Source organism: Ictalurus furcatus, chromosome 14 (assembly GCF_023375685.1).
Source record: "Ictalurus furcatus strain D&B chromosome 14, Billie_1.0, whole genome shotgun sequence".
Lineage (NCBI taxonomy): Eukaryota > Metazoa > Chordata > Actinopteri > Siluriformes > Ictaluridae > Ictalurus > Ictalurus furcatus.
The window spans coordinates 13,252,315-13,279,872 of record NC_071268.1 but is presented as its reverse complement, the minus strand read 5'-3'; the positions used below and the strand labels follow the sequence as shown (position 1 = coordinate 13,279,872).

Below are 27,558 nucleotides of genomic sequence, written 5' to 3'. Positions count from 1 at the left end.
AAACAGAGTAAATTGTCTGAAAATCAGTTGCACTTAATCTAATTTACAGCGTATTATTAGGATAATACAGTGTTTGGGACATCTCTTCATAGACTTGAGATCACCTAATGCTATTTCTCTATCGCCGGACGCGGACTTGTATTTTGAAATGTGTTGTCACATCTGGTCGTCATAGTGGACGCGACAGAGGACCTTGAGCACATTTGTTGTCAGAATCTGAATAACAAAGCTACATACAACTTATGTAGCAGCCTCAGAGAGAAGTTACAAACATGTCGAGACGATTAATGTAAGGATTAATCCTATGTTATTATGATTATTATTTATTTTAAATAGCATTACTAGGAAACGCTGTGTTGTTGCGTGCTCTTAGTGGTTAGCGTGCTAGCATAGCGACCTGAGCAGATGGGATGCATCGAAATGAAAATATTAGCTAAAGGTGTACGCCTGTATAATCTTTAAACGAGTCTGTAAAATAGTTTGGACAAAAATAAAATGTGCCCAGTTTCCCCATTAAGTCGAGCAGCCAAGACATCTGTGCTTATAAAGACTTCCCTGTGTTTTTTATTGAACCTTCTGTATCACTTCAATACATTTAATTCTGCTATATTATGTAATAGGAATTTTCCTTGGTGTTCGGTCACGACATGATATAGTCTCACACACATATGAGACAACACAGTTACCATCCTAATATACAAATATTACACATTAAGTGGAACTGGTAGGCTCAGTTGTAATTTACATTACAGTGCAGATTCATCCTACAGCAGCTTCATGCAGTTCAGAGTGCATTAAATGGAGTGGAACAATTGTAATCTGTAATAAATAATAGCAATGATGTATATCAATGACAAAATTAATAAATAATATATTTAGTAAATAGTACTTATAGCTGTCACCCAGAAATCAGACAGGATCCTCTTAAGGGTTTCTTCCTCATGTCGTCTCAGGAAGGTTTTCCTTGCCAGTCTCACCCCAGGCGTGCTCATTAGGATCTAAACCTACACCCAGATTACTGTAAAGCTGCCATATGGTAGTGTCTGTTGTGAAAAGTGGTAAACAACTAAAACTATATCGAATCATTGGTGTCTGAAGAACAAGGATTGTTCAAACTGCACACCGAAATCATCACACACATGCTCGTCCAACAGTTGTGTCCAGATCGGAAGATTGTCTGCATTTCATATTTGGCTGAACCGTTTCTTTAAAGTAAAACTCCACCCTCTGAAAACAAATGAAATATTGATGATGTGCTTAGTGATTCGGATGCCGATTAGTTGGTTAGTGCCGTATTTTCATTATTCCTGGGACGAGTTAGTGGTAGTTCTAACAGTCCCTACAGGATTTTGTGATTTTGCGAACACAAAACAGGAAACTGCAATATGCGGAGCAGCTTGCAATTTTTTCAGAATTAGAGCAGGTTTTCAACAGATTTGGGCCAGGACGCGTCATGTGACACGGTCACAACGTGCATTCAGCCAAAGCCCTCTTCGATTCACATGCATCGAACATTACGGCTAAAAGGTCTCAATTACCAACAAACATCACTGTGAAAGACAATTCACGTAGTTTTCCACAGAAAATATGCCACAGGTTGAATCACAGATTTGGAAAAAAGCTGCAGCAAAATAACGAATTTTTGACTGCAACAAGCACAAAAAAGCTTAGTGAAATTCTGTAGGGACTGATTAATGGTCAGATTTCGCTGCTGGCACCTAAAAACAAAAGAGCCAGAGCTTTTTTTCTCACTCACCACTTACCTGTGAAATTCAATATCAGATTAATCAACACATCAACGTGGAAACAGCATATGTTGGCATTGTAGCTACACATTAGCATTAAAGCATGAAGCTTTGGAGGCTGATCAGTTTGAGCAGAGTGTACAGATGAAGAGGTGAGAGAGCTGGACAGAGTGAAGGATTAAAACGCTGCTGCATCGTTCTGTTTAGGTAGAGATTAAGCAATTTAGGAAACCATTAACCACACTGAAAATAGCCAGACAAGTTGATATAAAGTTTAGAAGTTTAAAATGTTCAAGTTGTTCAGGGTGGGTTTTTCCTTTAATTTATTAGTCTGTGTTTCCCCTTTAACCAAGGTAGAGTTTCATTTAGAAGTAAACACCCCTCTGAGTACTTCATGTGCAGTATGAATGATGTAATTATGAATTAAAATGACTTTGTTTTCACCCATATGTCTTTCTTGGCTTGTGCAGTTATCCACTTTACCAGTTGGGTAACCCTCAGCTGCGGATATTCCGGCCCACTTTCAGCATGACGCTGGTCAGACCGGGGAAACCTCAGCCACCAGACACTGTGCAGTTCCGCATATCCATGGAGTAAGTATTGTTCTCACTCAGGCCAGTTTATTAGGTACACCCACGCTACAGCCACACTCATGTACATAGCTATATGTACGCTTTTTTTCATGTACAAATACCTATAAGAGCTTTTGACAGCTCTCCTCAGTGGAGCATCCATCAGTAAAAAGTAATGCACTAACAATGCACTAACAGCTGATTGAGGTACAACCTTTTCTGTGCATGGTCAGGGGCCACAGTGTAATATGTGGATTGTAAATGTGAAATAATGCACATTTCAGTTATAACATTTCAATTTCAAAACAAATATGGATTGAATGGATTCCAGATCTATCTTGCTCTCCTTTCTTTTTTCCACCTGTTCAATCAGTTTTTTGTTGTGTTTTTTAAATAAAAATGACATTTGTTTGTTTGTTTGTTTGTTTGTTTAAGTGAGCAACTATCACACTTCATGTTTGCGATTTACTCCCAGGATTCACTGCTACTCTTCACTAAGATTTGCCCTGATAATAACGAATATACCACATTTTTACTCTTAGAAGAGTAAAGAGTACAAGTAAAAGCGCTTCTAAGATCATCTTAGAGTAATTCTCTAATTCTCAGAAGCTTTATATATATACAGTGCCCTCCACTAATATTGGCACCCTTGGTAAATATGGGTAAATATGAGCAAATATGAGCTGTGAAAAATTGTCTTAATTTGTCACAACTTAATTGTTTAAACTTTTGATCGTTTGTTAAAAAAAATTCACAAAAATACTCTGCAATCATAGATCCCAAACAATTGCAAACAAAAGAGAGGTTTATAAAAAAAAACACTTTATTAAATATAGGTGGGCAACAATTATTGGCACCCTTTTAGTCAATACTTTGCTAGCTCCCTTTGCCAAGATAACAGCTCTGAGTCTTCTCCTATAATGACTGATGAGGTTGGAGAATACATGGCAAGGGATCTGAGACCATTCCTCCATACAGAATCTCTCCAGATCCTTCAAACACTGGTGGACTCTCCTCTTCAGTTCACCCCACAGGTTTTCTATGGGTTTTAAGTCAGGGGACTGGGATGACCATGGCAGGACCTTGATTTTGTGATCAGCAAACCATTTTTGTGTTGATTTTGACTTTTATGACAAATATATTTTTCGCATATGAATTTATAGGGGTGCCAATAATTGTTGCACATCTATATTTAACATTTATTTTGTAAAATTGTATTGTATTTGCAATTGTTTGATATCCATGAGAGTATTTTTGAGAGTTTTTTTATTTTTTACTTTTTTTTTTATCTATCTAACTATCTATCTATATCGATATCTATCTATCTAACTATCTATCTATCTATCTATCTATCTATATCTGTCTATCTAACTATCTACCTATATCTATCTATCTATTTATCTATCTTTCTATACCTATATCTATCTAACTATATTTGATACACAGGTTAGATGGTGGTGACAAATTGTTCAAATTGTTCAGCAACAAAGAGGCTACAGTCAGTAATTACAGACTTATTATAGTGCATCTATGTTGGTTAAGTTCCTGTGAGTGTGTATAGATTGTGCCCACTAGGTGGCAGTCAAGCCTTAGTAAAGAATGCTGGCTCTTCATGTTTTAGTCACGTCACTAGGCAGTTTTTGTTGTTGTTGTTTTTTTTTGTTTTTGCTTTTTTATTCATTTTAGAATAGTACAATATAGAATAAAATATTTGCTAATGCACCTGAATTACTGAACAAAACCCCAGTCTTCTGTCAGATTCAGTGTTTCAAAACATACCTGGTTTGAATTAGAGTACATACCCATGCTGCGTGATAATGGAGATTACAATATTGTAGGTTATATTCTGATGTCTTGAACATTTCAAGTGTTGACCAGAAAACTAAAGAGACGAAAACAGCAGAAATGAGTTAAAGATAAACATGTTTTACAGATGTGTGTGTGTGTGTGTTTTTGTGTGTGTGTGTCCTAGGCTAGCCTTTCATTTTATCCAGAGCCCTTGGTGAGACATAGCTTGAAAAGGTTCCCGATCAATGACATTACTTCATTCAGGCTTGTTTACATCTTGCCAACCCTCTAATACAACAAAGCAGTGTGCGCCGATGACGTGTGTTCATCGTCAGCCACGTCCAAGCATTTATTATTTCGCTGCAGCGTTGTAATATGAAACAGGCAGTCAAACAGTAAATGAGGGCTCTAATAGTGGAGCTCACATGCAAAGAGGACAAAGTCTGCTTTGTTTTCAGTTAAACCTGAGGGCATACATCTTACTTAACCCGTTGGTAAGCGTTCCAAAGTGCACAAGTTCATAATCATCCTATCTGTTAGTGCTCGCTTAAGCTGTGGGGGGGATTTTATTTTTTCTTCACCTGGAAAGATTTCAGGGTTTTGTTTTCAGTCCTTTGTGACGTTTGAGTATATTATTGTGCACTGAGAATCCTCCTCACCTGTAGAACAGTGCCAGTGCCCCCTGTTCTATCTGGGCCAGGATTGAGCGTAATGCAGAGGTGCTTAACTGCAATAAAACTCTTTTGAGTCCTCAAAATTGGACTGAATGCCATCTGTCCTTATGTACTGAAAGTTGAAGGAGTTAAAAACAAGGTTATGAAAATAAAGTAACCCCCTCTCTTATCTCTGTTTGACCACAGACTTCCTTGCCATTTTATCTTTCTGGCTTTATCTGTCTTTGAGACTATAGGTTGTTGCACCAGTCCAGATGTCAATGACTTTTCAATGTTTTGTTCTCTTGCAGCCCTGCGCTGTGTGTGTGTGTGTGTTTTTTTTTAATCTCTAGTTTGTTCAAATGCATTGAACATCTGTAGTAATTTTATGCTTTTCATTTGATTCTGGAAAGATCCATCATTCAGTGCCCTGTTTTTTCACCTCTTTGATGAATCGCCTGCTTGAAAGACTTAAGAGAAGCAGGATGTGTGCACGTGTGTGCATTTGAAAGCGCGAGGGACGAGCTGTGTTGTTTTGAATACCTTTTATGTGTGAAGGGTGGGGTCCTTTTGAAACGCAGAACAGGAGCGAAGATGGAACAACAGGGAGCAGGGCTACTGTGTACATGAAACGATGAGGGAGTTGGACAGATCTGTCCCATGTAACGCCTAGGACTTTGTTGCTTACTCGAATGTCTTGTGTAGGGGTGTGACCTGTGCAGTGACACTATCTGTACTATTTGGCCTGAAATTGAACCCTACCACTATGCCCATTAGAATCACTGAAAAACCCGGAGGTAGAAATACCAGCACTGTCAGTATGGTCTGTGAATGGACTGTTCCACAACCTCAGTTACATCACTCGAGTTCATAATTGGTCTCTAGTATTAGTACTTTCTAGTAGTATTACTAGTATTAGTACTTTTGTCACAAAGCCATTGTTGGCAGTAGAAGCAATTAGTTTTTGCAGCATCATGGCTCAATTTTGGCACATTTCTTTTGTCAAGTTATCTTCAGTACTCCAAGGATAAGAGGGTCCCTCTGATGGACTCACAAATTCAAAAGCCTGCCTAAATTCAGGACAGGAGATTCGATCGGCAATGCAAGGCCTTCTTGAGTTATTTTTTTCCGTATGTTTAGAGTCATTGGCTTGTTGAAACATCTTCTTCTCACAGATTCGTTTTGTTGGCCAATGAGATTAAATTAAAAAAAAAAAAAAAAAAAAAAAATATATATATATATATATATTTTAATTTTTAAAATTAAATTTATATATATTTATAAAATATATATAAATTTTGCACTTACACCTCTACTCTGTGCACTTTGCTTCTTCTGGAACTCAATTAACAGATCCTATATGGTAGCACTACTTGTATTGTATCTTTGATATATCGCTTTGCTTGTATTTTTCTTATTTGTAAGTCGCTTTGGATAAAAGCGTCTGCTAAATGAATAAATGTAAATGTAAATTCTCCTCTAAAATGTCAAGGTACATCGTTCCATTCATGTTTCCTTTGATGTTGTGTAATGCCCCAGTACTGTTTTCAGAGAAGTAGCCCTATATCATGATGTGTATAGTGTTCTTGACATACACATTAGCGTCCTTTTTCCAAACCTCATGAGTTGAATTATTGCCAAATATTGCTGAGTTCTTTATTGTTTGACCAGAAAGACCTTCCAGAAGAGTTCTGATTTGTCTAAAGCAGAGGTGTCCAATCTTATCCGGAAAGGGCTGGTGTGGGTGCAGGTTTTCATTCTAACCAAGCAGAAGCCGCACCTGAGTCTATTGAAAGCCAAGATCAAATGATTAAACAGGTGGAATCAAGTGGAATGAAAACCTGCACCTACAATGGCCCTTTGTGGATAAGATTGACATATTATTGAACCAATTGTACTGACTGGGATATTTATGCTTTCTCCTTTTGAGTGTTGTTTAGTAATGTTGTCTATGAGAACTTTAGGAAGCTCCTTCCAGATACATTTTGCATGAGATTATTTTTTTGCAGCAATTATATCTAGAGCTTAATAGTTTAACTTTAGCTTAACTGTTACCTTATTTGTTTATTTATTTATTTTTTTATTAAATTTTCAGTTATATCCCTAGCTTAATGGCATGAGAAGTAATTGTGCTTTCATCGCTGTGAACTCCTTGAACCCTGGACCTTATGTAAAATTACGTAAAATTACAAACTGTGTGTGCTCTATGAAGCATGGCTACAAAGTTAGTGGTAATGGACCCCCCATGACTGGTGCTACAGTGGTAGTGAAGTATGGCCCCTATTGCCCCCATTCTAACTTGGGCAAGCTGACTTTGTGGTGGAGTTTTAGAGAGTTATGGGCCGGGATCTGAAGTGTATTTCTGCCCTCTAATCAGGCGCAGTTTTTCCACTCAAATGACTCGGAAAGCATTTTGTCCTGATTACCATTCCACTCGCTGCCTGCTGAGTATTTTGCTTTCTAGGAATCATGTCTCGCTCACTCGCTCACTCAACCACTCTCTCTCTCTCGCTCTCTCTCTCACACGCACAAACACGTACACAGTTCTTTCCTGTCTCACATAAATTACAGGATCCAGCGTACTGCATTGTCCTCTGCTCCTCACACCCTAGACGTGATACTGTGATACAAACAACTTCGAGACGTAGTTCACAGTTAAAATGTTTCTTTCACGTTATAGGTGTGTCTTCTTCGATTCCTGAAAGCAACATAACACTCAGCTCAACTAAACAAATATCTCTGTATCAAAACTGCTGTGTGGTTTAATGTTACATTCTCGCAGATTCCTTGTGTGACCTGAGATGGTTTGTTTCACGTCGAATTTGTGTGAATCTTTGTTCTTTTGGTGTGTAGGACAATAGTTAGGTCTGTTTTTGTGCTTTGCTCTAAAGTAACTCAGCGTCTGAAAAGCTGAGTTAGTCTGACTAATCTGGGTAATCTTAGAAATGTTTGGCTTTGATGATTCATGCATAGGGAACTGTGCCCACGAGTGTGCCCGTTTGTTGTTTTTTTTAAGAAAGAAAGAAATGCATTACATTCTCTGATCGAAGACGTTTCAGTTTTCAGTAATTCATTAATCAACACGATTGAATTGTATGGGTGTTTAAATAGTCTTTTCATGAAGGAGTCTAGAGTTTTGAAAACAACTCACCACTATTGTTTGACATCTCCCATAAACATAATCTTGTGCCTTGACAATACCAAGACCAGATCAGTCTGTTTGCTTGGCACTATGCAGTGAACAAAACTTTTTTTTTTCTTTGTTCCTTATTTCCCAGAATGACCAAATTTGATGTGAGGAACTACCTGGAGAAGATTTACAACGTTCCTGTTGCCGCAGTGCGCACGAGGATTCAGTATTGTGAGTAGATTCCAGCTACACGGTATATCAGGGCTTCCCTGCTTTCTTTATGTGGGCTGAATTTCATTAACCTGAGTGATATGGTGTTGGTGAACTCCTCAAGACTTTCCCATAACACAATGGGAAACTCTTTTTGCCAGAACCGTTTTGTCCATTTTATGGGTTTCTGTATAAAACATACTGTTTAACAGTGTAAATATTTTTTCAGCACAGATACCAGGCTGTTTTAGTTCCATTCCCACTGCTTTGTGAGTTCCCTGTGCCCCTTGTATGATGTTTGTGTGGCACAGTGGGAAAACCATCCAAATGATGACATTCTGAAAAGTACATGTTGTACTAAATTGAAATAGAGTCTCCTCTGAAAGTATTGCAAAAGCAAGGTCAATTATTTTATATTTGCTATACACTGAAGACATTTGTTTTTGAGATCAAAAGATAAATATGAAATGATAGATCAGAATTTCAGAATGTTTTAAACTACTTAGAAGATGGCACTTTTGGTGGCAGAGCACTCAATTTTTAGGTGATCAAAAGTATAGGAAAAGATGGTCTTCAAGTAAATATCACATACTATTTGATTGCATATCTTGTATAACATACTTGTATATCACCAACTTGTTGCATTCTTCTTTTGTGATGCTTTTCCAGGCTTTATACCACAGCTTCTTTCAGTTTTTTATTTTTTATTTTGGCAAGGTTTCTCCATTCAGTCTTCTCTTTAGGACATCAAATGCTGCTCAACTAGGTTAAAGTCTGGTGATTGACTTGGCCAGTCTAAAACCTTCCACTTTTTCCACCTGATAAAGTCCTTTGTTGTGTTGGCAGTGTGTTTTGTGCCATTGTCTTGCTGCTTGATAAAGTTCCTCCCAATTCGATTGGCTGCATTTCTCTGTAAATTGACAGACAGAATGTTCTTGAGAAGATAAGATGTACCTTTATTGGTCCCCCGTAGGGAAAATTCACATTGACACAGCAGCACAATAGAATGAGTAACATCAAAGAAAGAAAATAATTTCCATAAATACCTGTACAACTGAAACAATAAATAATTGTATACATTAATATTTGTAGACCTCTGAATTCATTCTGCTGCTACCACCAATAAAGATTAGTGAGCCTGTTCCAGAAGCAGCCATACAAGCCCAAGCCATGACACTACCTCCGCCATGCTTGACCAGTGAGCCCATATGTTTTGGATCATGAGCAGATCCTTTCTTTTTTCACGCTTTTGGCCTTTCCATAAATTTGGTAGAGGTTATTCTTGGTTCCAGAACTTTTGTGGCTCATTTCTGTATTTCTTTATAATTCCAGTCCGGCTTTCTGATTCTTACTGCTTCTGAGTGGTTTGAATCTTGTGGTATGGTCGCTAACGGTGGTGATACAATGGGGGAAATATGTATTGAACGCATGAGCATTTTTTTCAGTAAACATATTTCCAATGAGATTATTCCCATGAAATTTTCACTAGACATCAGTATTAACTCCGGAAATAAATCTGGAAATATAAAGAATTCACAATGTTAAAGTCCATAAATAAACTTATGTGTAATAAAGTGGAATGACACAGGAAAAAAGTATTGAACATGCTAAGGAAAAGCAGTTCTCCAAGGCAAGGTAAGGCAAGGAACCAGCTGAAATCCATAAGTAATTATACCCCCTGTCTGTGCAAATTAATATCAGCTGGGTTAGTAAATTGATGGTCTATAAAAAGGCTTGTCATTACCAAGGTGTCACACAAGAAACATCTCATGATGGGTAAAAGCAAAGAGCTCTCCCAAGACCTTCGCAGCCTTATTGTTGCAAAACATATTGATGGAATCAGATACACACGTATTTCCAAACTTCTGAATCCTCCAGTAAGCACCACTAGGGCCATTATCCGCAAGTGAAAGCAACATCACTCCGGCATCAACTGGTCACGCAGAGGAGTTCCTCGCAAGGTTTCTGACCAGGGAATCAGAAGAAAAGTCAGAAGAAAAGTCAGAAGAGTAGCCCAAGAGCCAAGGACCACTCAGAAAGAGCTCCAGAAACACTTGGAGGCAGCAGGTGCCATCGTCACAGAGAAAACAATAGGCGATGCACTCCACTGCTCACACTCACCCCGCAAGACTCCATTACTAAAGAAAAGGCATGACGAAGTTCGTTTAAAGTTTGCTACAACTCATTTGGACAAGTCTATGAAATACTGGGAGAGTGTAGTCTGGTCAGACTGTCATACTACGCACCATGTTTGGAGAAGTAATGGCACTGCACATCACCCTAAAAACACTATACCAACAGTGAAGTTTGGAGGTGGAAGCATCATGGTCTGGGGCTGTTTTTCATCGCATGGTACTGGCAGACTTCATATAATTGAAGGAACGATGAATGGAGCCGTTTACCTGGAGATTCTTGAGAAGGATCTGCTGCCATCCACCAGGATGATGAAGATGAGACGTGGGTGGACCTTTCAGCAGGACAACGATCCAAAGCATACAGCAAAGGAAACTCTCAATTGGATTCAGAGAAAAAAAATCAAGGTGTTAGAATTTCCCAGTCAATCATCTGACTTGAATCCAACTGAACAAGAGTAAAGACGATTTGTTTAGAAGAATGGGCCAAAATCACACCTGAATACTGCGGCCGATTGATTTCTTCATACAGGAAGCGTCTTGAAGCTGTCCTTACAAACAAAGGCTTCTCCACTAAGTATTAAATAAATTTCAGTTAGTGTGTTCAATACATTTTTCTTGTGTCATTCTGCTTGATTACACATAACTTTATTTATGGGCTTTAATGTTGTGAATTCTTTATATTTCTGGATTTTTTTAGTTAATACCAAAATCTGGTGAAAATTTCTTGTGAATAGCCTCATTGGAAATATATTTACTGAAAAAAAATGTTGATGTGTTCAATACTTATCCCCCCCAGTACCTTCACCCCTGCCCCATGGAGGTTGTTGGTGATGTCATTTGAGTTTATCTTCACAACTTGTCTCATCTTTTGATCTCAAAACCAAATGTCTCATGTACTATCAGAGGGGACTATATATTTTTCTTCTGCACATGTCTTAAGAATATGTAAAGTTAAAGCATTTTAAAATCTTGTTAACCCCCAAAAGTGAGTAAGGGGGTTACTCATTTCATGTTTAATAGTAAGATCCTTCATTTTATTATAAAAAGGGACAAATAACCCTGTCCTATCTCCTAACAACAGTAATTGAATTTGAAGAGCTGTATCCTCATGATCGCTGATCACTCTTCACTTTATTTAGTATTTAGGGTATTTATTGGATTTGAATCATTATATACATTTCACTATGGCATATAACCAACAACTTGATCAAAGCATGGTATTCATTGCTTTAGGAAAGCACACTTAAATAGTAAGATCCTTCATTTTGTTATAAAAAGGAACCCTAACCCACAGCTCGCAAGTAAGCAATTAAAACAGACTATTTTTTACATCCATGTTTGTAATACTTCTTTATTTAATGTGATCTTCGTAGAAATCCAAGGCAACATTAAACGTTTTTATATTGATTTGGTAAAGTATGTTTGTTTTCTGAAAGTTGAAGTGTGCAAGTATGTTATGTTATATGATTTTTTTGTTGACAGAACATGATTTTTCATTATTTTTGCCAGAATTCAGCTGCAGTGAATGATGGTTTCTCCCCAGACAGCCAGATGTTTCACAGCATACAACAGCTTTATTGTTGCACCAGACAGAGCACTCATATTATCTAATTTATTGAACAGTTTTCTAAGGTCATTATTAACACATATTCAGAAGTCACAAACTGCATTGATTTCAGTAGTGGAACTTCTACACAAATGTACTGAGCACCCTTTCATCATGTGTTGAGGCATTTGAGACCAGGCTAGGTTTTGCCCTGACACACAGGTAGCAGTATGCAGAAGGAAATCAGAGAAGAAAACCAAACGATTTACAGTTTAAAAAAAAAAAAAAAAAAGTCCACTGACACTCTACTCCACTATAAAGCATTGTCTCTATCCTGGTATTTGCTGATCCCTTTTTCTGCCATAAAATTGCCTAAGCCACCAAGCAGAACATATTATAGAGTCTCCAAGTCCTCATATTACAGAGAAACCTTGTTCTCTGATAACAGCAGCTGAGGTGTGGGGGAAAACAATAAGAGTAAAAGACATCAAGTGCTAGTTTGCATGACCCCCCCCCCCCCAACCCCCAGACACTTATCTTTAAATCTGCTGCTCCAGCATTCTGGCCATCAGCTGTCCTGGGATGCCCTGTTAAACACAGCAGCCAAGGAGTTACACAGCTGGTTTTATATTTTATAGCAGTGTTTGGATGGAGGGGGTGAAAGTGAAAGGCTTTTCTGTATGTAAAAGATTTTATGGACGAGCAAATGATGCTTATTACAATGTTTATCATCCCAGAAAATTGCAACAAGACCGATTTGCTGAATACAAGAGGGAATCACTTTTATGAGTGCCCTGTTGGGTTTTAGCCACCGGGAGTCCCATTTCCCTGCGAGCAGCTCTTTGTGCTAATGTTGTGGGGAGCCGGCAAGCAGGCTGCTGCCTTTTTTACGAGTGCCACATAAAACAGAAAAAATAGTGGAACACCAATTAAAATGAAAAAAAGGGGAAAAAAATTCACCCACAACAACAAAGGCGAAGTGATCCATTTGTGCGTCAGAGCAGGTATCCCAGTCTGCGTCATGGGTTCCACTCCATTGGCGGCGTAAAGGATGTGTGAGTGGGCCGAAGGGTTCGGCCTGCGCCCCAGCGCTCAAGGGATCCATTCTTCCCTCCCTGAGTGTGGTGGGGTATTTTGGAAGCAGTTGCCATGGTTACCCCACTGTCGTGGGATTTGTAATGTTGTATTAGCCAAACCACAATCCCAAAACAAGGAGAATATGTATTTTTTTTGAAGGGGGTATAGAGTGCGGGGTGGGATTCTGATGGAGTAGAGCACAGCGTGTTGGTTTACAGGAGTGAACCAGCCGACCTTAAATTGAGGGCTCCACCATCTTTTTTTCACCTCTACTGAACTATTACCCATTACCTCACTGAGGCTGTTCAAGAACCTTACTCTGATCACATGTCATTGTAATACATAACCATTTTCTTGTTTTTTGGTTCAAAATGATGTCATCAGTCATTTTTTACACTTGTTCCTTTTTTAAAAATGTGGCAGCGGTTGAGAAATCGGAAGCCCCCCCCCCCCCACCACCACGTCTTTTTTAGGTAAATTGTCCACGCGTTTTAAAATGACATCATGCCCATCTGGTAAAAGGTTAACATGCTATTCACAGTCACTGGACCTGAGCTTTCTTACAGGCAAAACCCACCCTGTTTCTGTCTGTGAAGACATTTATTGTTTTGAAGTAGGCAGAATAATTGCCTTTTTGTGTGTGACTGTGCAAATTCTACCCACAAAATCAGACTCGGGGTCAGATACACTCTCTTAAAGGGAAAGTCCACCCTGAAACATGTTTAGTTGGTTGGTGCTGTATTTTGATTATTCCCATGAGAACTTGGTGGTTGTCTTGGCTCTCTGATGTCACAGGAGGACATTGCTAGCACAGTTACAATGGAGTTTAATAAGAGAAGAAATGCCGTTCTCAAACATAAATGACGATGGTCAGATTTTGCTGTTAGCTCTAAAAAGAAAAGAACAAGAGCTTCTTTTCTTATTTACCATTTTCCAGTAACATTCAATGTCATATTGATGAGAAATCCTATAGAGAAGTAGTGAAGACGAAAAACACTCCAGAAAAGTTCCAGAATGCATGAAAGTTGAAGCTTTGGAAGCTGATCTGTCTGAGCAGAGTGTACAGATGAGGAGGTGAGAGAGCTGGACTGACTATAGGATTAATGTGCTGCTGCTGCGTGACTCTCTTTAGGTAGATATTAAGCCAGTGTTAATCCCCATTGGAGCCACTATCAGCAGATAGTCGAATGGCATACTGGGTAATGTGGAAAACTGTTAACTAAGTTAACATAGCAACATATTGAAAATAGTCAGCTCAGAAGTTCATTATAAAATAAATCTTGTGCGCCATTTAAGATCACGTTAATTAGCAAGATATATATGTTGTTCAGAGTGTTTTGTTTCTTTTAGAGAGAGATGCAAAGTAGCATTTCTTGTTTGTTTGGATGCATTTGAAAACCTGCTGAACATTGTTCAGTATTTTTAAGAGATGTGTAGGATGGTGGTGATTAGGAAGTAGGCAGTTATTAGCAAAAATATGTTGCCATTCTCATTTGTCAACACATTAATGAGCTTTTCCTCCATTTCAGGTACAAACAAGAAAAGGAACCACTTAAACCAGCGAGTGAAGAGGCCAGATTACAAAGTGGCATATGTTCAGCTGGTGAGTGTGATCTCATGGGGAGAATAATGAGAATATTTGTCTGGGGAACAACTCGTATCTTGAGTTACCGACCTTGCTGACCACCTCGATGTTTAGAAACATGAATGTTATACGGTTTAAACCAGAGGGAGTCTATTGTAAAACAACCTCCAACAGAGTCCCAATCATCTGTTCATGAGAATGTTTTATTATGAGCTTTTGTCTCCTTTTGGAGGGCTTGTTATAGTTTGTTTCTTTAGAGAACCCTGAGGCAAAGGTGGCCTTTAATGTGAAATCCTCATCTTATTGTGGTCTACTCCCAGCATCCCTGTGCTGTTTGTTTGTGGTCTGTCTCTCTCACATACTTGGCCCTGCTCTCCTGAGAGAGAAGCCAGATTCTCACTTGGGCTGAAGGGGGCAAAAGGTCGTCTTTGGTTACGTGCAAGGCCTGTTGCAGGAAGTATAGTATAAAGTTCCAGGCAAAGTATGGTTATTATCGCAGGCAGCTCAGAGTTTTGTTTCTGTGGGCACCAGAATGTTAACGTTGGTCTTGGTCCAGAGGCAGCGCCAGCTGCAGGGTTCACACCTGCGCTTGGGGTGAATCCAGGGTCATTGTTGGAACCTAGCGTTTTAAGTGCACCGCTTTGAAAGGGAGGAAAATATCTCCAGTGATCTCCTCTGATCTCCCTAGAAAAGGTTCTTTGTTTTCAGAAGTTTTAAAGTTGTCAGAGAAGGTATCAGATTGTTTATCCTCCCTTCTAAGCCTCAACCTGAAGATGAATAAATAATTAAAGTTGTTAAAACACAGCCTTCTGTAATGGGATCAGTATATATCAATATTTTAAAGGAGAGCTTCCTTTTATGAAAAGCTGAATCACTTCCTTTGCTGCCTTTGTGCAGTCAATTTAATCTTCTCTCAAATCCAGCTTCAAGTTGCCTGCATTACTACTCCTGTACTTCATAACTGCAATAAATGTACACATCTGCAGCTTAAAAAATAAATGTTACTGCTGTGAATTTTCACACACAACTAAGTTTTTGTTTAATGTGTTCATTTAGGTTTGAATCTGAGACCTAAAAAGACAGCGCTCAACTTAGATATGTGTAGATATGAAAATTAATTATTATTATTATTATTATTATTTTGTCTGGTGGGTTTGCAGAGAGAAAAACACTGCACAAGAAAAAAAAATACTCCTTTCCTTTCAGGGGTGGGTAAAAAAACAAGATTGTTCCTAATTGACACCACATGTGGGGGAGTGTTTTGTGGCCTGATACCCACAGTGGTTCCCCCGTCCAACTCCTCCTCATACACACTCCATGATCTAATGTTCCAGCTCTATTTCCCTTTCTATCCCCCCGTTTTACAAACTCCAGAATTGGAGTGAGGCACGGGGTTCCAACTAACAGACGTGAGACGGGACTGTGGGTGTAGAGCTGTTGGAGGCGAGGGAGGAAGGGGGTGGTGAATGGGGTTGACTGGTGAAACCGGGGAGACAACTGAGTGCATAGTGTTGCTGTGCCAGAACAGGGAGGTCCAGAGACGGGGCAGGGAGGTCTTGAGCGAAAGGAAAGAGAATATCTAGGTTCTGCAGTAACTGTGCAAGTCTGTCATGGTGCAGTGAGACAAGTCCTGACATATTTGAGTGTTTTCTCAAATGATCATAACCAAGATGCACAGTTTTTGGATGAAAATGTTTTTAGAGCAGTAATCTTTTGACAGATTAGCTATTTCGTGAAAATGTGGTAGCGTTTTAGAAATTGGAGAAGAAAGATTTTCTTTTCTTTTAATCTTTCTTTCTTTTTTATTTTTTTTTAGGTCTTATCCTCCATGTTTTCACAGCCTAGTATAATGTGGAAATATTTCTATTATAGCTTTAAAGTAGCAATTACAGCTGCCACTGATGGTAAGAATGTGTAAATGTGTAGTTAAGAATGTGCAATTATGCTGCTGTCTTCACAGGTATAACTTAGTTATAACTTATTATAATTATTAGCAAATATAGACTTGCTCATTCAAGGTCTCCCACATATCAAATTGACTTTTGTTGGACCAGACACTTGAAGAGCAACTGCAGATGTTGGCCTTAAGCAAGACTAACAGAATGGCAGAAGTGATGGACCAAAACAATCATTATTATCAAAGCTGATGCCGTTTTTTGCCACTCTGGGTCAAGGAAGACAAATCAGGCAAATTCTGTTTGAAACATATCCAGAGTCTGTTCGAAACATGCATGCCGAAAGCCTGAAAACATCTTGTCATTAGGATATCTTTTGTTTTTGCAGTATTGCAATTTTGTGCAATTATTAAATATACAGGTCAACGTCCAGGTACATATGGTTAACTGGAATTATGTGCATCTCACCCTTTGCATTACCTTTTCAGTGTTCTAAATTTGTTCTACGTTTGTAACTAGATGCTGGTGCTAGACGTGTGGATGCATGGTTGGACAAATGATAGTCATTAGCTAGCCCTCCAGAAAAGTCAAAGCTCCAATTTACTCTCCATGTTCTGTTTAACCTGGAATCCTACTGTAATAATGGATGGCGAGTTAGTAAAGTGCATTAATACAGACTAAGAAAAAATTATACGAATATCGTCTTCTAACAAAGTTTCTAATGTAGCATTTCGTGTTTCTACCCTTGACAAAAATCCAGTAAGCTGTTGGCCAGTTTTGGCAATGATGTGCCATTTTCTGTCCTTGCATCACAAATAAAAGTCTGGTGAGTATGGCTAGTCTTTATAGATTGAATATAAGATTACATATAAAATATAATATATAAAATTATATAATATAATTATATATGATTATGTAGCTTTGTCTTGGTAGAATATAGTTGTGGATGAGTAATGACTCATAATCGCACTATTGTGGTACCACATACATTATGGTGGATGTGCATTGTGTTGAACATAGCTACAGTACTGTGCAAAAGTTTTAGGCACATGCAAGGAAATGCTGTAGAGCAAAGATGCCTTAAATGTATCTACATTTTTTAAAAATAATGTAAAGTGCTGTAAACAGTAGTAAATGAAACAAAGTTGATATTTGGTATGACAAAAAAAAAAATAAAAATACTAGTCTCCGGTACAATTAGTGCAGTTTTATAAGGAAATGAGCTGTAAGTTTTATTGAGCATCTTGCAGAACCAGTCATGGTTCTTCTGGAGAATTTGACTGTTGAGACTTTCGTATTTTTGCAGCCAAACCCAGCAGCCATCATTGTGGTTTTTTGGTCTGAAAAGTGGTACGTAATATGCTGTGTTCTTCAGTGACATACAAAATATTTATTTTGTGCTGGAAAACTAATGTTTGGGAATCTAAAATGTTTTTTGTACTGACTTGATAATGTAGAAGTCATAAAATAAAAAATCTATAACAAAGTTTGTACAAAAAAATAGGGTGCCTAAAACTTTTGCACAGTACTGTATATATCAAATGAAAACATTTATTTTGCGAAAGTCAGTAAAAAGTCATTTTTTTCTGGTTGTTAAACCTACTTGTCCATTGGGAAACTATAAATAAAAAAAAAATAACCTGGAAAAAATATCTGCTTGTCCCAGATCCCCGGGCTAGTGATCTGTACAAGTCTCTATAATCAATTAATCGATTGAATGACTGTGTGCATGAACCTGACCAACCAACCACACTGAGGACCTGACAGTTTAATAACATTTTATTAACCAGTAATTAATTTTACAAAATGATTATTCATCTCATTCCTGTTTATTCATAACGTTCACCTTAAATGTCCAGCAGTTAAAGGATCCTTTCAAAGCAGTGTTCATCTGAATGGCTGAAAGATTTGAGTCTAATGGTCATCGCTTACAGTAAAACCAAACTATTTACTTAAGTATGCGGTATCTGGCCAAGTGAACATTTTTTCCCATCTATTTCCTTCTTATAATTGTGCTTGAATTTTATTGTCGTCCCAGATGTTAATTAGAGAATGCGTAAACACCTACATCAAGCTATCCCACCCGCGTGGTTTTATCGCACTGAGTACAGTTAGCTAACCATGCCAAAAACAATGTGCTGTTTGCAGTTTAAAAGCATTCTGGGCTTAACCAGGTTCATGTGGAAATTTCGGAAACTATTGGAAATGGTTCCTCTCCTACTGTCAATAATTGTATACCTACAAGGTACATGTTTATAATTGTTGTATATGATATACTGGCCATTGACTATTGATGCAAGGTAGGTATCTAATAAACCAGCAACTTAGTGTACAGTTACCTTGTGAATAGAAGGCGGGGAGTACTTTTTTAACCCGTTTGGAAAACACTGAAGGATAAAACATCCAAACTCATATGAGTTGGTTCACTTAAAAACAGCCATTCAGAAATGACCTTTCTCATCACACGAGTGTAATGATCCAGGAGGCCATGGTGTAGCTATACACAAACAGCCCCGTCCCCCATATTGTTGTTCTGCAGGGGTCTTATTGTGCCTGCTAGTATTTGGCAGTACCTATCAGCTGTTGCTGCTGCTAATTGTTGGTTGTTTGTTAGAGATCTCATTGCCTCGTCTCCAGAACCCAGAGTTTTTATTGGGGGAGTGTTTCAGTCTGGCCCAGCTGGTAACCAGGCTACCTTTTGGGTCAGATCACGATGTTCTACCTGGGTTTGGAGCAAACCCTTCTCAATTGTCAGGGAACAAAACAGTGTGAAACCCAATCTGGATCAGGCACACTGTTATTTTCCTATTCAAATAGTTTCCTTCTTCTTAGTGTGTCCCCCTTGACCCAAAGCAAATTAACACCCTTTGAGTGTTCACTGAAAAAAAAGGATGTTTTGTGTTAAAATCGAAATCTTGATCTTATCAACACTAGGTGGCAACATTTGGCTTTGCTAATTTTGACATATCACTGGACCCCTGGACCTCATTGATCTGGATTCTTTACGTTTAAGGGTACAGTAAGCTTTAGCTTTTAGCAGCAAAAAGGAAAGAGTGAGGAGCTTTTCCCCTGTGTCCAAGACAAATGGCTGGGAAAATCCCCCACCATTCCACATCACAGCTGGCTTCCTGTTGAATTCTGAATCTCAACTCTCCTGAAGTAGTTGCTGAATCAACTCGGAGAAATTGTATTCACATAAACCATTTTGAATATAACTCTTCTTTTAACAGCACCACCTTTCTGCTCACCATGTCACACAATTCATATTTTTCGTGTTTTCTTATGAGCAAGAAGATCAACTTGCTGGATTCAAGGCTTGTGGAGGTGCTCAACTTGTATTTTCTGTGTAAATGGTGAGAAAAGATTTTCATTTGATGGCAGTTGTGTGTTTTTTGTTTTTTTTTTAAACCCCAGAAAGAGTCCCATTTATTTCAAAAAGACGAGCGACAAGAAAACGTCAATGATATGAATTTTGGATGTTGATTTTGAAATATGCGAAAGTGCACAATTTCCAACAAGATTTTGCAATTTGACGACAGCAATTTCATACGAGGCGAAAGATGGGAAGAGAGAGTGCAGCATAAATAATGGAAAGGGAAAGTAGAGGTCTCTGGCATCCTGTTTGAAGTCAGCTCACACATGCAGCTCTTCAGCAGGGTGCCACTGCATGACAGCTTCTGTAAGAGTCGGCAGGCACATACATAAGGAAGAACATACTAAACCCATCACCCCCTCTTTTAGATGACTTGTGCTTCTCGGCGCTATCATTTCCTGCAGGTCACGCTCATTTAGATATCACTGTAAACACTTTCAGTAATAAAAATCCTTTGATTATGCTTGACCTTTTCGTGCTCTTCTGCTACTCTGATCAGTCACTCAACATTGAGGCACCACCCAGCTTCATTTTGGCCTCATTTTCTGAATAAATTTCAAAGATACTGGCACTGGTCTTCCTGTTATGCTGCCAACTCCCCCTTTTTTTTCTTTTTTTTTTGCTACTTGACTTTTTTCCAATCATGCTTAATTTTCCTTTGTGTATTTCTAATGCGGGAAATGGAGGAAAGGGTCTAGACATCATGTTTATTGGTGGAATTTCAACACCGTTGGGTTTATCTTTAGGTGCTGTTGACAGGGTCCAATATTCTGGTGGGCCAAAAAATAGCCAAGACTCTGACAAGCCTGAACAAGTAGGCAGGTCTCACTGTTGTCAGGCAGGACACTATGGAATGAGTGACTCAGTGGCTTAAAAATGATATGACTGATTTCTGATACAGGGCTGAAAGTACCACCACTCCCACCCTTCCCTCACACTGGCTTTGACTGTATTTATTTAACAAGCTGGACTCTGTGCCAGATGATTGTGTAGAACAATACAGCGGGAAAAACAGGCTCGCAATCACAGTGGAAACACGCTTCTGTTTTGCAGTAATGGGTGAAATGTCTGGCTTATGGCTTGTCTCAGTGAGGAAACATAATACTTTTTGTTTCATTTTTCCATAGCACTACTTTTCCTTGGCATTGAAGTTTCATTAGAGTGTTTACGGGAACAAAGACACTAAAGCTTTCTCTCCTGCTTGGTTCTTGTAAGGCAGCTGTGTCTTGGCATAGGGAATGCCAAGCATGAATCATGTTCTCAACTGCTGTGGGCAGTTGGTTTTGACAGCTGGGTCACTCGACTCATGTTTAGAGGAAGTGTGTTCCTCTAACACTGGCCCTCTGCTGCTCGACGAGGAAGGCGTTGGGGTCGGCAGGCGGACAAGCGGCTTGGCTTGGGTCCAGGTGGACCAAAGATGGGCCAGATCCCCTGGTCTTTGCAGAGCTCTGTAATATGCCTTTGGGACCATGCTGTTTACACTGGGAGAAAAGCAGAGTGGACAATCAGGCACCACATTTGGTCATATTTGCAAGTCATAATAGTGTGTTTTTTCCCAATCATTTTGGTTTTTGGCCAATTATAGATCTCTGTTCTGTGGCCAACAGCTTGAGATCGCAATGTAAATTAAACACACACACTTCATTTCAATTTAAATTTTGCCTCTTTAATAACTATTCAGATGAATTCCATTAGGCCTGATTATACATTATACCAATTCCTGTAGACTAGAAATTTTCAGTGGAGGCGTTGACAGAATGGTGCTTTATATTGTATGCCTCATTTTAAACATAAACATGCTCATAAATCATTTATTTAAGCCCAAAGGATTGTCACTGTGGTTAAATGGTGGTCGAAGTTTAGGTTGGAGAGAGGAGCTCACATGCTGGCTAAGAACAGCTTGCTCTTGAGCTGTGGTCAAGTTTGTTTCCTTTATTTGTTTCTCAACCTGTGCTTTTGCTGCTTATGAACAATGTCATTTTGTTCTGTCCCTGAGCACTATTGCTTTAAAAAAACAAAACAAAAAAAACCCTAGCCTGACATTTGCATTACCCCAGAACATTTATAGTCAGCTTCAACAAGTAACGTTAACAATAAAAATCCATGTCAGTATTTTTCATAATTGACATCACCTGCTTTGTGTACTACAGTTGCAATCAAAATTATTCAACCCCCATTGAAATCAGGTTTATTGTCAAACTTTACAGACTTTCAGCTGTTTGCAATGAACACATCAAACGAAAGCAATTGAAACAATGAATGCTTCAAGTGGTTTCCTCAAATTTAACTGAAAATGCAACTTCTAATGATTTCTCCAGTTTCAAAATTATTAAACCCCAAGAATATTTAGTACTTAGTAGAGCACCCTTTTGCTGTTATGACCTGCTGAAAATGAGATGCATAGCCAGAAACCAGCTTATGGCAGCGTTCCTGAGGAATCTTAGCCCATTCCTCATGAGCAGTGGCCTCCAGTTCAGTAATTTGGGTTTGCATGCTTCAGCCGCCTTCTTCAAATCCCACTAGAGATTTTCTATGGGGTTCAAAGCAGGTGACTGTTATGGCCTTGTAGAATCTTCCAGGACTTCTTCTGCAACCAAGCCTTGGTGGGATTTGAGGTATGCTTGGGATCATTGTCCTGTTGGAAGGTCCAATGACGCCCAAGCTTCAGCTTCCTCACAGACGGCATGACGTTTTCTCCTAGGATTTCCTGATACTTCAATGAATCTGTCTTGCCTTCCACACGCTGCAGGTTTCCAGTGCCAGAAGATGCAAAGCAGCCCCAGAACATCACCAAGCCACCACCATGCTTGACTGTGGACAGTGTGTTCTTTTTTTCATTTTTCTTCCTCCAAGCATACCGCTGATCCATCGTGCTGAAAATCGCTCCACAGAACAGAATCCCAAAACTTCTGTGGCTTATTTATATGATTTTGAGCCGACCTTTCTTTTGCTTTTGGGTCAGTAGTGGTGTACATCTTCTGCGTTTAGTACGCGCCTTACTGTGCTCACTGAAGCCTCAGTGCCTGTTGCCACCAAGTCTTGCTGCAGTCACTCGAGGGTTTTTCAGAAAAGTTGCATTTTCAGTTGAACTTTTGGAAACACTTGGAGCATTCGTTGTGTTGAACTATTTCAATTGCGTATGTTTTATGTGTTCATTGCAAACAACTGAAATCTGTAAATTTTGACAATAAACCTGATTTACAATGGGGGTTGAATCATTTTGATTGCAACTGTATGTCTACCTAAACAATGGAAAAATGCTACGTAATGCAAAACTGCATCTAATTTTGATTAGGATGCATTACACAGCAGGAAACCATGTCCCATGTGCACACACATGCACAGTAGGGAGTTAAAGGTGATGTATTAGCTAAAACATTAGAAATTGGAGTTTTGTAAATCTCAGCTCTTGCTTCAAGGAAATATGTTGTACTGAAAAGTGGGTGCTAACTGCTTCCCTACATCTTGATCATGGATGTAGTGTTTCTTGTTTGTCTCATAATATTACTGATTGACCGCTGATGGCACATGACTCAAAGTTTGATCAGTTTACGCACTGCTAGTTATGATGCACCTTAAGGCAAGGCACAACATGTGAATGGGCTACCTTTTTAAAAGTGTAGATATCACAATCAGTTTTTTCCTGATTGGCGATACTCTTATTTTTTGTATTGGAACCTTTTCAAAAAATTACATTTATTTTATGCAGATGAGACTTCGTTGAATTAAAAGTGTCAATTTGCATACTGAATAAAAGAAACAAAAAATCCTAATTTTTCCTTATGTTATTTCTTCATTGTTTAATCAATCGATAAATTAATTATTAATAATTTTGAGGAGGACAGCATATGTTTTTGATGTTGTGTTTACACTCTAGTTAGTGGTATTTATAACAGAAATGGACTATAATCATAATGAAACACACACACACATATCAGGAAACAAGCTTTTCAAGGATATATGACATGATTATGCCAAGTGGGTGGAGCTTAAAGTCATCTTCTGTTGTCAAGACTGAACAAAAACAGTGAAAATAACACCCTTCTGATGTTTTTAAATTTTTATTAGTATCAGATTAAGAGATGCTATAGATGCAGTTTATTCCAAAATCTGAAAATGATCAAAATTGGCATGTCTACGTGTAATATCTTACTTTAAGAATTCTGCACGTTGTTAGCTTTAACCTTCTCTCATCGCATGTTTTGGGACTGACTTTACATCCTGACTGCTCTTCCTGTTACCAGCACTCCTCTCCTACATTGATTACAGCTTCTGGTATGTGTGTCAAGACCCAGAGATATGAGGCATCGTAAGTGCAGATAAATAGCCGAGGTTTGTGTATATCAGTTAATAGCCTAGACTTTGAACTCAGAGGAAGTAACAGTGTGGCCCACCCAGTAAGCCTGGTAGAAGGAGCTATTTACAAGCATCTTCCTGCATTTCTTGATCTCGCAACTAGTAATGGATTCGTTAATAGTCTTCCAACATTTCTCCAACCAACCTGGTAATATTTATGCTTGTTTAAACCAAGTGTATCTGAATATAAGCTTTATATTTAATGTTGGTGTAATAAAGCAGAGAAGTGGTGAGAAAGTTTTGAAGTGTATCACTGAAGTGATACAGGAGTGCCTGCATGTCTTGTTCCCACTCTTACAGACAGTTTTTTTTGGATATTACTCAGGAGGATGTGTGACAGGCATTTTTTTTTCTCTCCAATCAATTTACTTATTTACTTAAAGCTCTCAACAGCACTTTTTGATTTTCAACTTGCTCATGTTGTTTGCTATCATCACTTTAGGGCACACATCAGAGACAAAAACGGTGAGTGAGGTTGGCAGGGTGTTGCTCTCTCTGTTATTGCTGATCTTTTCAAGACCAGCCCAAGTCCTGCCAGCTGTTACTGTTTAACTGATTGTGTATATGATTGTGAAAAAGTCGCTAGAGTTCAGGACGGGGCAATTACATTTACATGCAACAGATTTGGCAAAATGTTTTAATCATGGATCCAACATATTTGACAGTTAGTTACTTTAAATTCTTCTTACACGTTAATTTGAAGTCGCCCCCAGCCCATTCCACTTTCCTATTTTCAGTTTTTGAAAGGAATCATTGCCACGGGATTTCATGTGTTTGATCACGTACATTCTCCGTACTTCAGGACACCCACCTAGTCTGACTTTTAGTTCTTCTCCTGATTCTGCTTTTGCTTAGCTCCTTTTTTTTCAGCATTTGTAATACATGTCCATTTTTTTAAAACAGCCTCTCCGTGTGTGCAATTTGTAAAGTAAGATTAAACAACAGCAGCAGCAACAATAAAATGAATATCTTGGCTGAGCATTATTTGGGTTCCATGCTACACTCACACTGCTGTTTTATCCCCACTTTTCTCGTTGAAAGAAGGAGAAATTGTTGTGTCTTCATGGAATGTGACAGTACGTAATATGTGTGCAGCACCTGGTGAAAAAATGCTAGTTTTAAGTTCTAAGCGCGGTCCTGCTTACTCTATGTTGTACAATCCACTAGTTGACTCGGTAGGGAGTGCAGTGTATATGTTTCTGAATAGAAATGTTCCCCAGCTTCAGATAAACTTTTGTACACATCACATACATACAGACCAGCAGCTGCTGTCAGCAATAAGAGACTTGTTTAATGTATGTGAATGTTTTGATGATCTGAATACGCTGTTCTTTAATCCGACCACAGTCTGTTCACATGAGAGGTCTTCTAGTGTTTATACAAGGTGTCCAAACTTTTGAGCCCCATGCTGGATTGTCATGCAAACAGGGTCCCTCTGCCGGTCTTGGCTTAAATGTGTTTTTCTTCAGCAGAGTTTACTACAGGTGAAAGGACTGAGCATATTTGGCATCCGATTTGATACTCCGTTACCAAGGACCTATTTATTAGGTTTGTTTCTCGTACTTTGACTTGGCTCGTCCTTTGTGTTTATAGCGTGGGGTTTCGCATTCCTACATGGTTAAGTTCGAACACCACTATCGAGCTTTGGAGGCCAGTCTGTTGATATTAGGTACCCCCACCACTCCCACGCTCCTTCACTGCGGCCCAAATAAGAGCTCGGTCCGTTAGAAATGCTGGAACTCAAAATGTATTTGTCCAGAGCGGCACTGCTTCTCATTAAACATGGCTTGCAGCAATCCCCCCGTTTCCTCTTGTTGCTGCCCAACTTTGTTTTATCTCTGGAACAACATTGGTGAAAAAAGAGGGAAAGCAGCACCACCAGCATGTAGCCACTGTGTTTGGAGAGACCAAGCCAGCTATTTTTTTTCCCCCCTTTTCAAAGTAATGAACTTCTCATTGTCCTCCTGGTGGGACCAGGCCATAGAAATGTAGTGGTCTATGCATTTTTGGGGGCTTAGTTAGACAGAAACCAACATTCCAGATGGAGGTCATAATGTTCTCACTCACTTTTCTTAAGGTTAGAAGAAAACCTAAAAGTATGGGATATTTATTGTTTCTCGTTCCTTGTTAATTAATGTATTAATAGGCTCACCCTGTCGGCTTCCTCCTCAGTTCATTCCATTGCACTGAGTAAGCTAATGGTTGTGTGTTTGCCAATTTTCATTACTATTTTGGCTTCCTTTTTTAAACATATTTTCCATTTTATCCAGTAGTTTTAGTTGTTAATTGAATCCTTTTTTTATTAAAAAATAAAAAAATATATTTATTTAGCCAAAAAAGACGAAGAGAGAGAGAGCGTTTAAGAAAATTGACAATTGCTTGTATGGAATAGCTACAGCTGTTTGTTTTAACTTCCCTGTGTTATGCAGAACCATTGGCGTGATATGGACTAAATTATGAATCATCAATCTCTAAATAAATTAAAACCAAGCACGTCTTCAGCTAGTAGTAAAATCAGAGAGAGCAGCAGACCATAGATATTTCAGCTCGTCCTAGTGAAAGTTCACTCACTTGCCTTAAGTCTTGCATTTAGACAAGCAGTACTCCTTTGGTTTTTCAGGAAGTTTCCCCGATGATCCCATTTCTCCATCATCAAGATTTAGCCACCCTCTTTTATTATGCAGTAGAGGATAACTAAGTTTTCCCAGGAATCTTCTGAACAGATTCACAGTCTCAATTGTGTGATGGATAATATTTGATTTGGATGTAAAACAGAACCCTTACAGTAAAAGTAATTAGGTGTGGCCAGAGAGACTGTAGACTCATTTCGTGTTATCTCTACTTAAACTTAAAGGCAATTTGCTTTCCACACAGGGTCAGCAGCAGACGTTCCAGTTTCCAGATATCTATCCCGAGAAGGAAAAACAGCATGAGGAGGGCTCTGTGGAGGCAATGCAGGAAAAATTCATGGAGGATGAGCAACAGAGGCAGAAACCAGACCCTAGGAGAGGGGGAGTCACCGAATGGTTTGGCCTCTAAAGACACATCGCAAAAGGCATGAGAACTATCGTGTAAGACGTTTCTTTTGCATTGCTGGGTTATTTGAAGCGATATCGCCTGAACTTGGCCCTCTGCTTCCTAGACACGGTACATTCTGTGCTGTCTCTAAACATATCTGAACTCACAATGCATCCCAAAAGCCTTGTATATCATCAGCCTTGTGTCTGCTCTACTGTTATCCCCTGCAGAGGTGCAGATAACATGAAGCAGCACACAGCGCCTTCATCATGGGTTTAGGTTCCTCGGAAAGAACGGTCACAATTCATGTCTGATTATGTCTTTTGAGTACAGACCACAGCAACACAGAGGACAGGTTAAACTGATGGCTTTATCGTGTTACTGTCTCATATGTCCTAAGGCCATAAAGATGTATAAATGTTTGTGAACACATTTTCCATTAAAGTCCTCCATATATTAATGTCTCAATTTTTTT

General features: G+C 38.9%; 1 protein-coding gene across 1 annotated transcript; it reads left to right on the top strand.

The window, feature by feature from the left end:
• Positions 1-162: 162 nt before the first annotated feature.
• Positions 163-27,540, top strand: mrpl23 (mitochondrial ribosomal protein L23). Its single transcript, XM_053641678.1, has 5 exons — positions 163-289; positions 2,216-2,338; positions 8,037-8,119; positions 14,386-14,459; positions 26,940-27,540. Exons 1-5 carry the CDS (start codon positions 273-275, stop codon positions 27,102-27,104), a joined length of 462 nt encoding a protein of 153 aa, XP_053497653.1. The 5' UTR covers positions 163-272; the 3' UTR covers positions 27,105-27,540.
• Positions 27,541-27,558: the final 18 nt, after the last annotated feature.

What these genes read in the sequence shown, in the direction of transcription:
- mrpl23 (XM_053641678.1), top strand. An exon ending in CAGTTCCGCATATCCATGGA is followed by an intron (nt 2,339 to 8,036) that starts GTAAGTATTGTT and finishes CTTATTTCCCAG; the next exon opens with AATGACCAAATTTGATGTGA. An exon ending in GCGCACGAGGATTCAGTATT is followed by an intron (nt 8,120 to 14,385) that starts GTGAGTAGATTC and finishes CCTCCATTTCAG; the next exon opens with GTACAAACAAGAAAAGGAAC.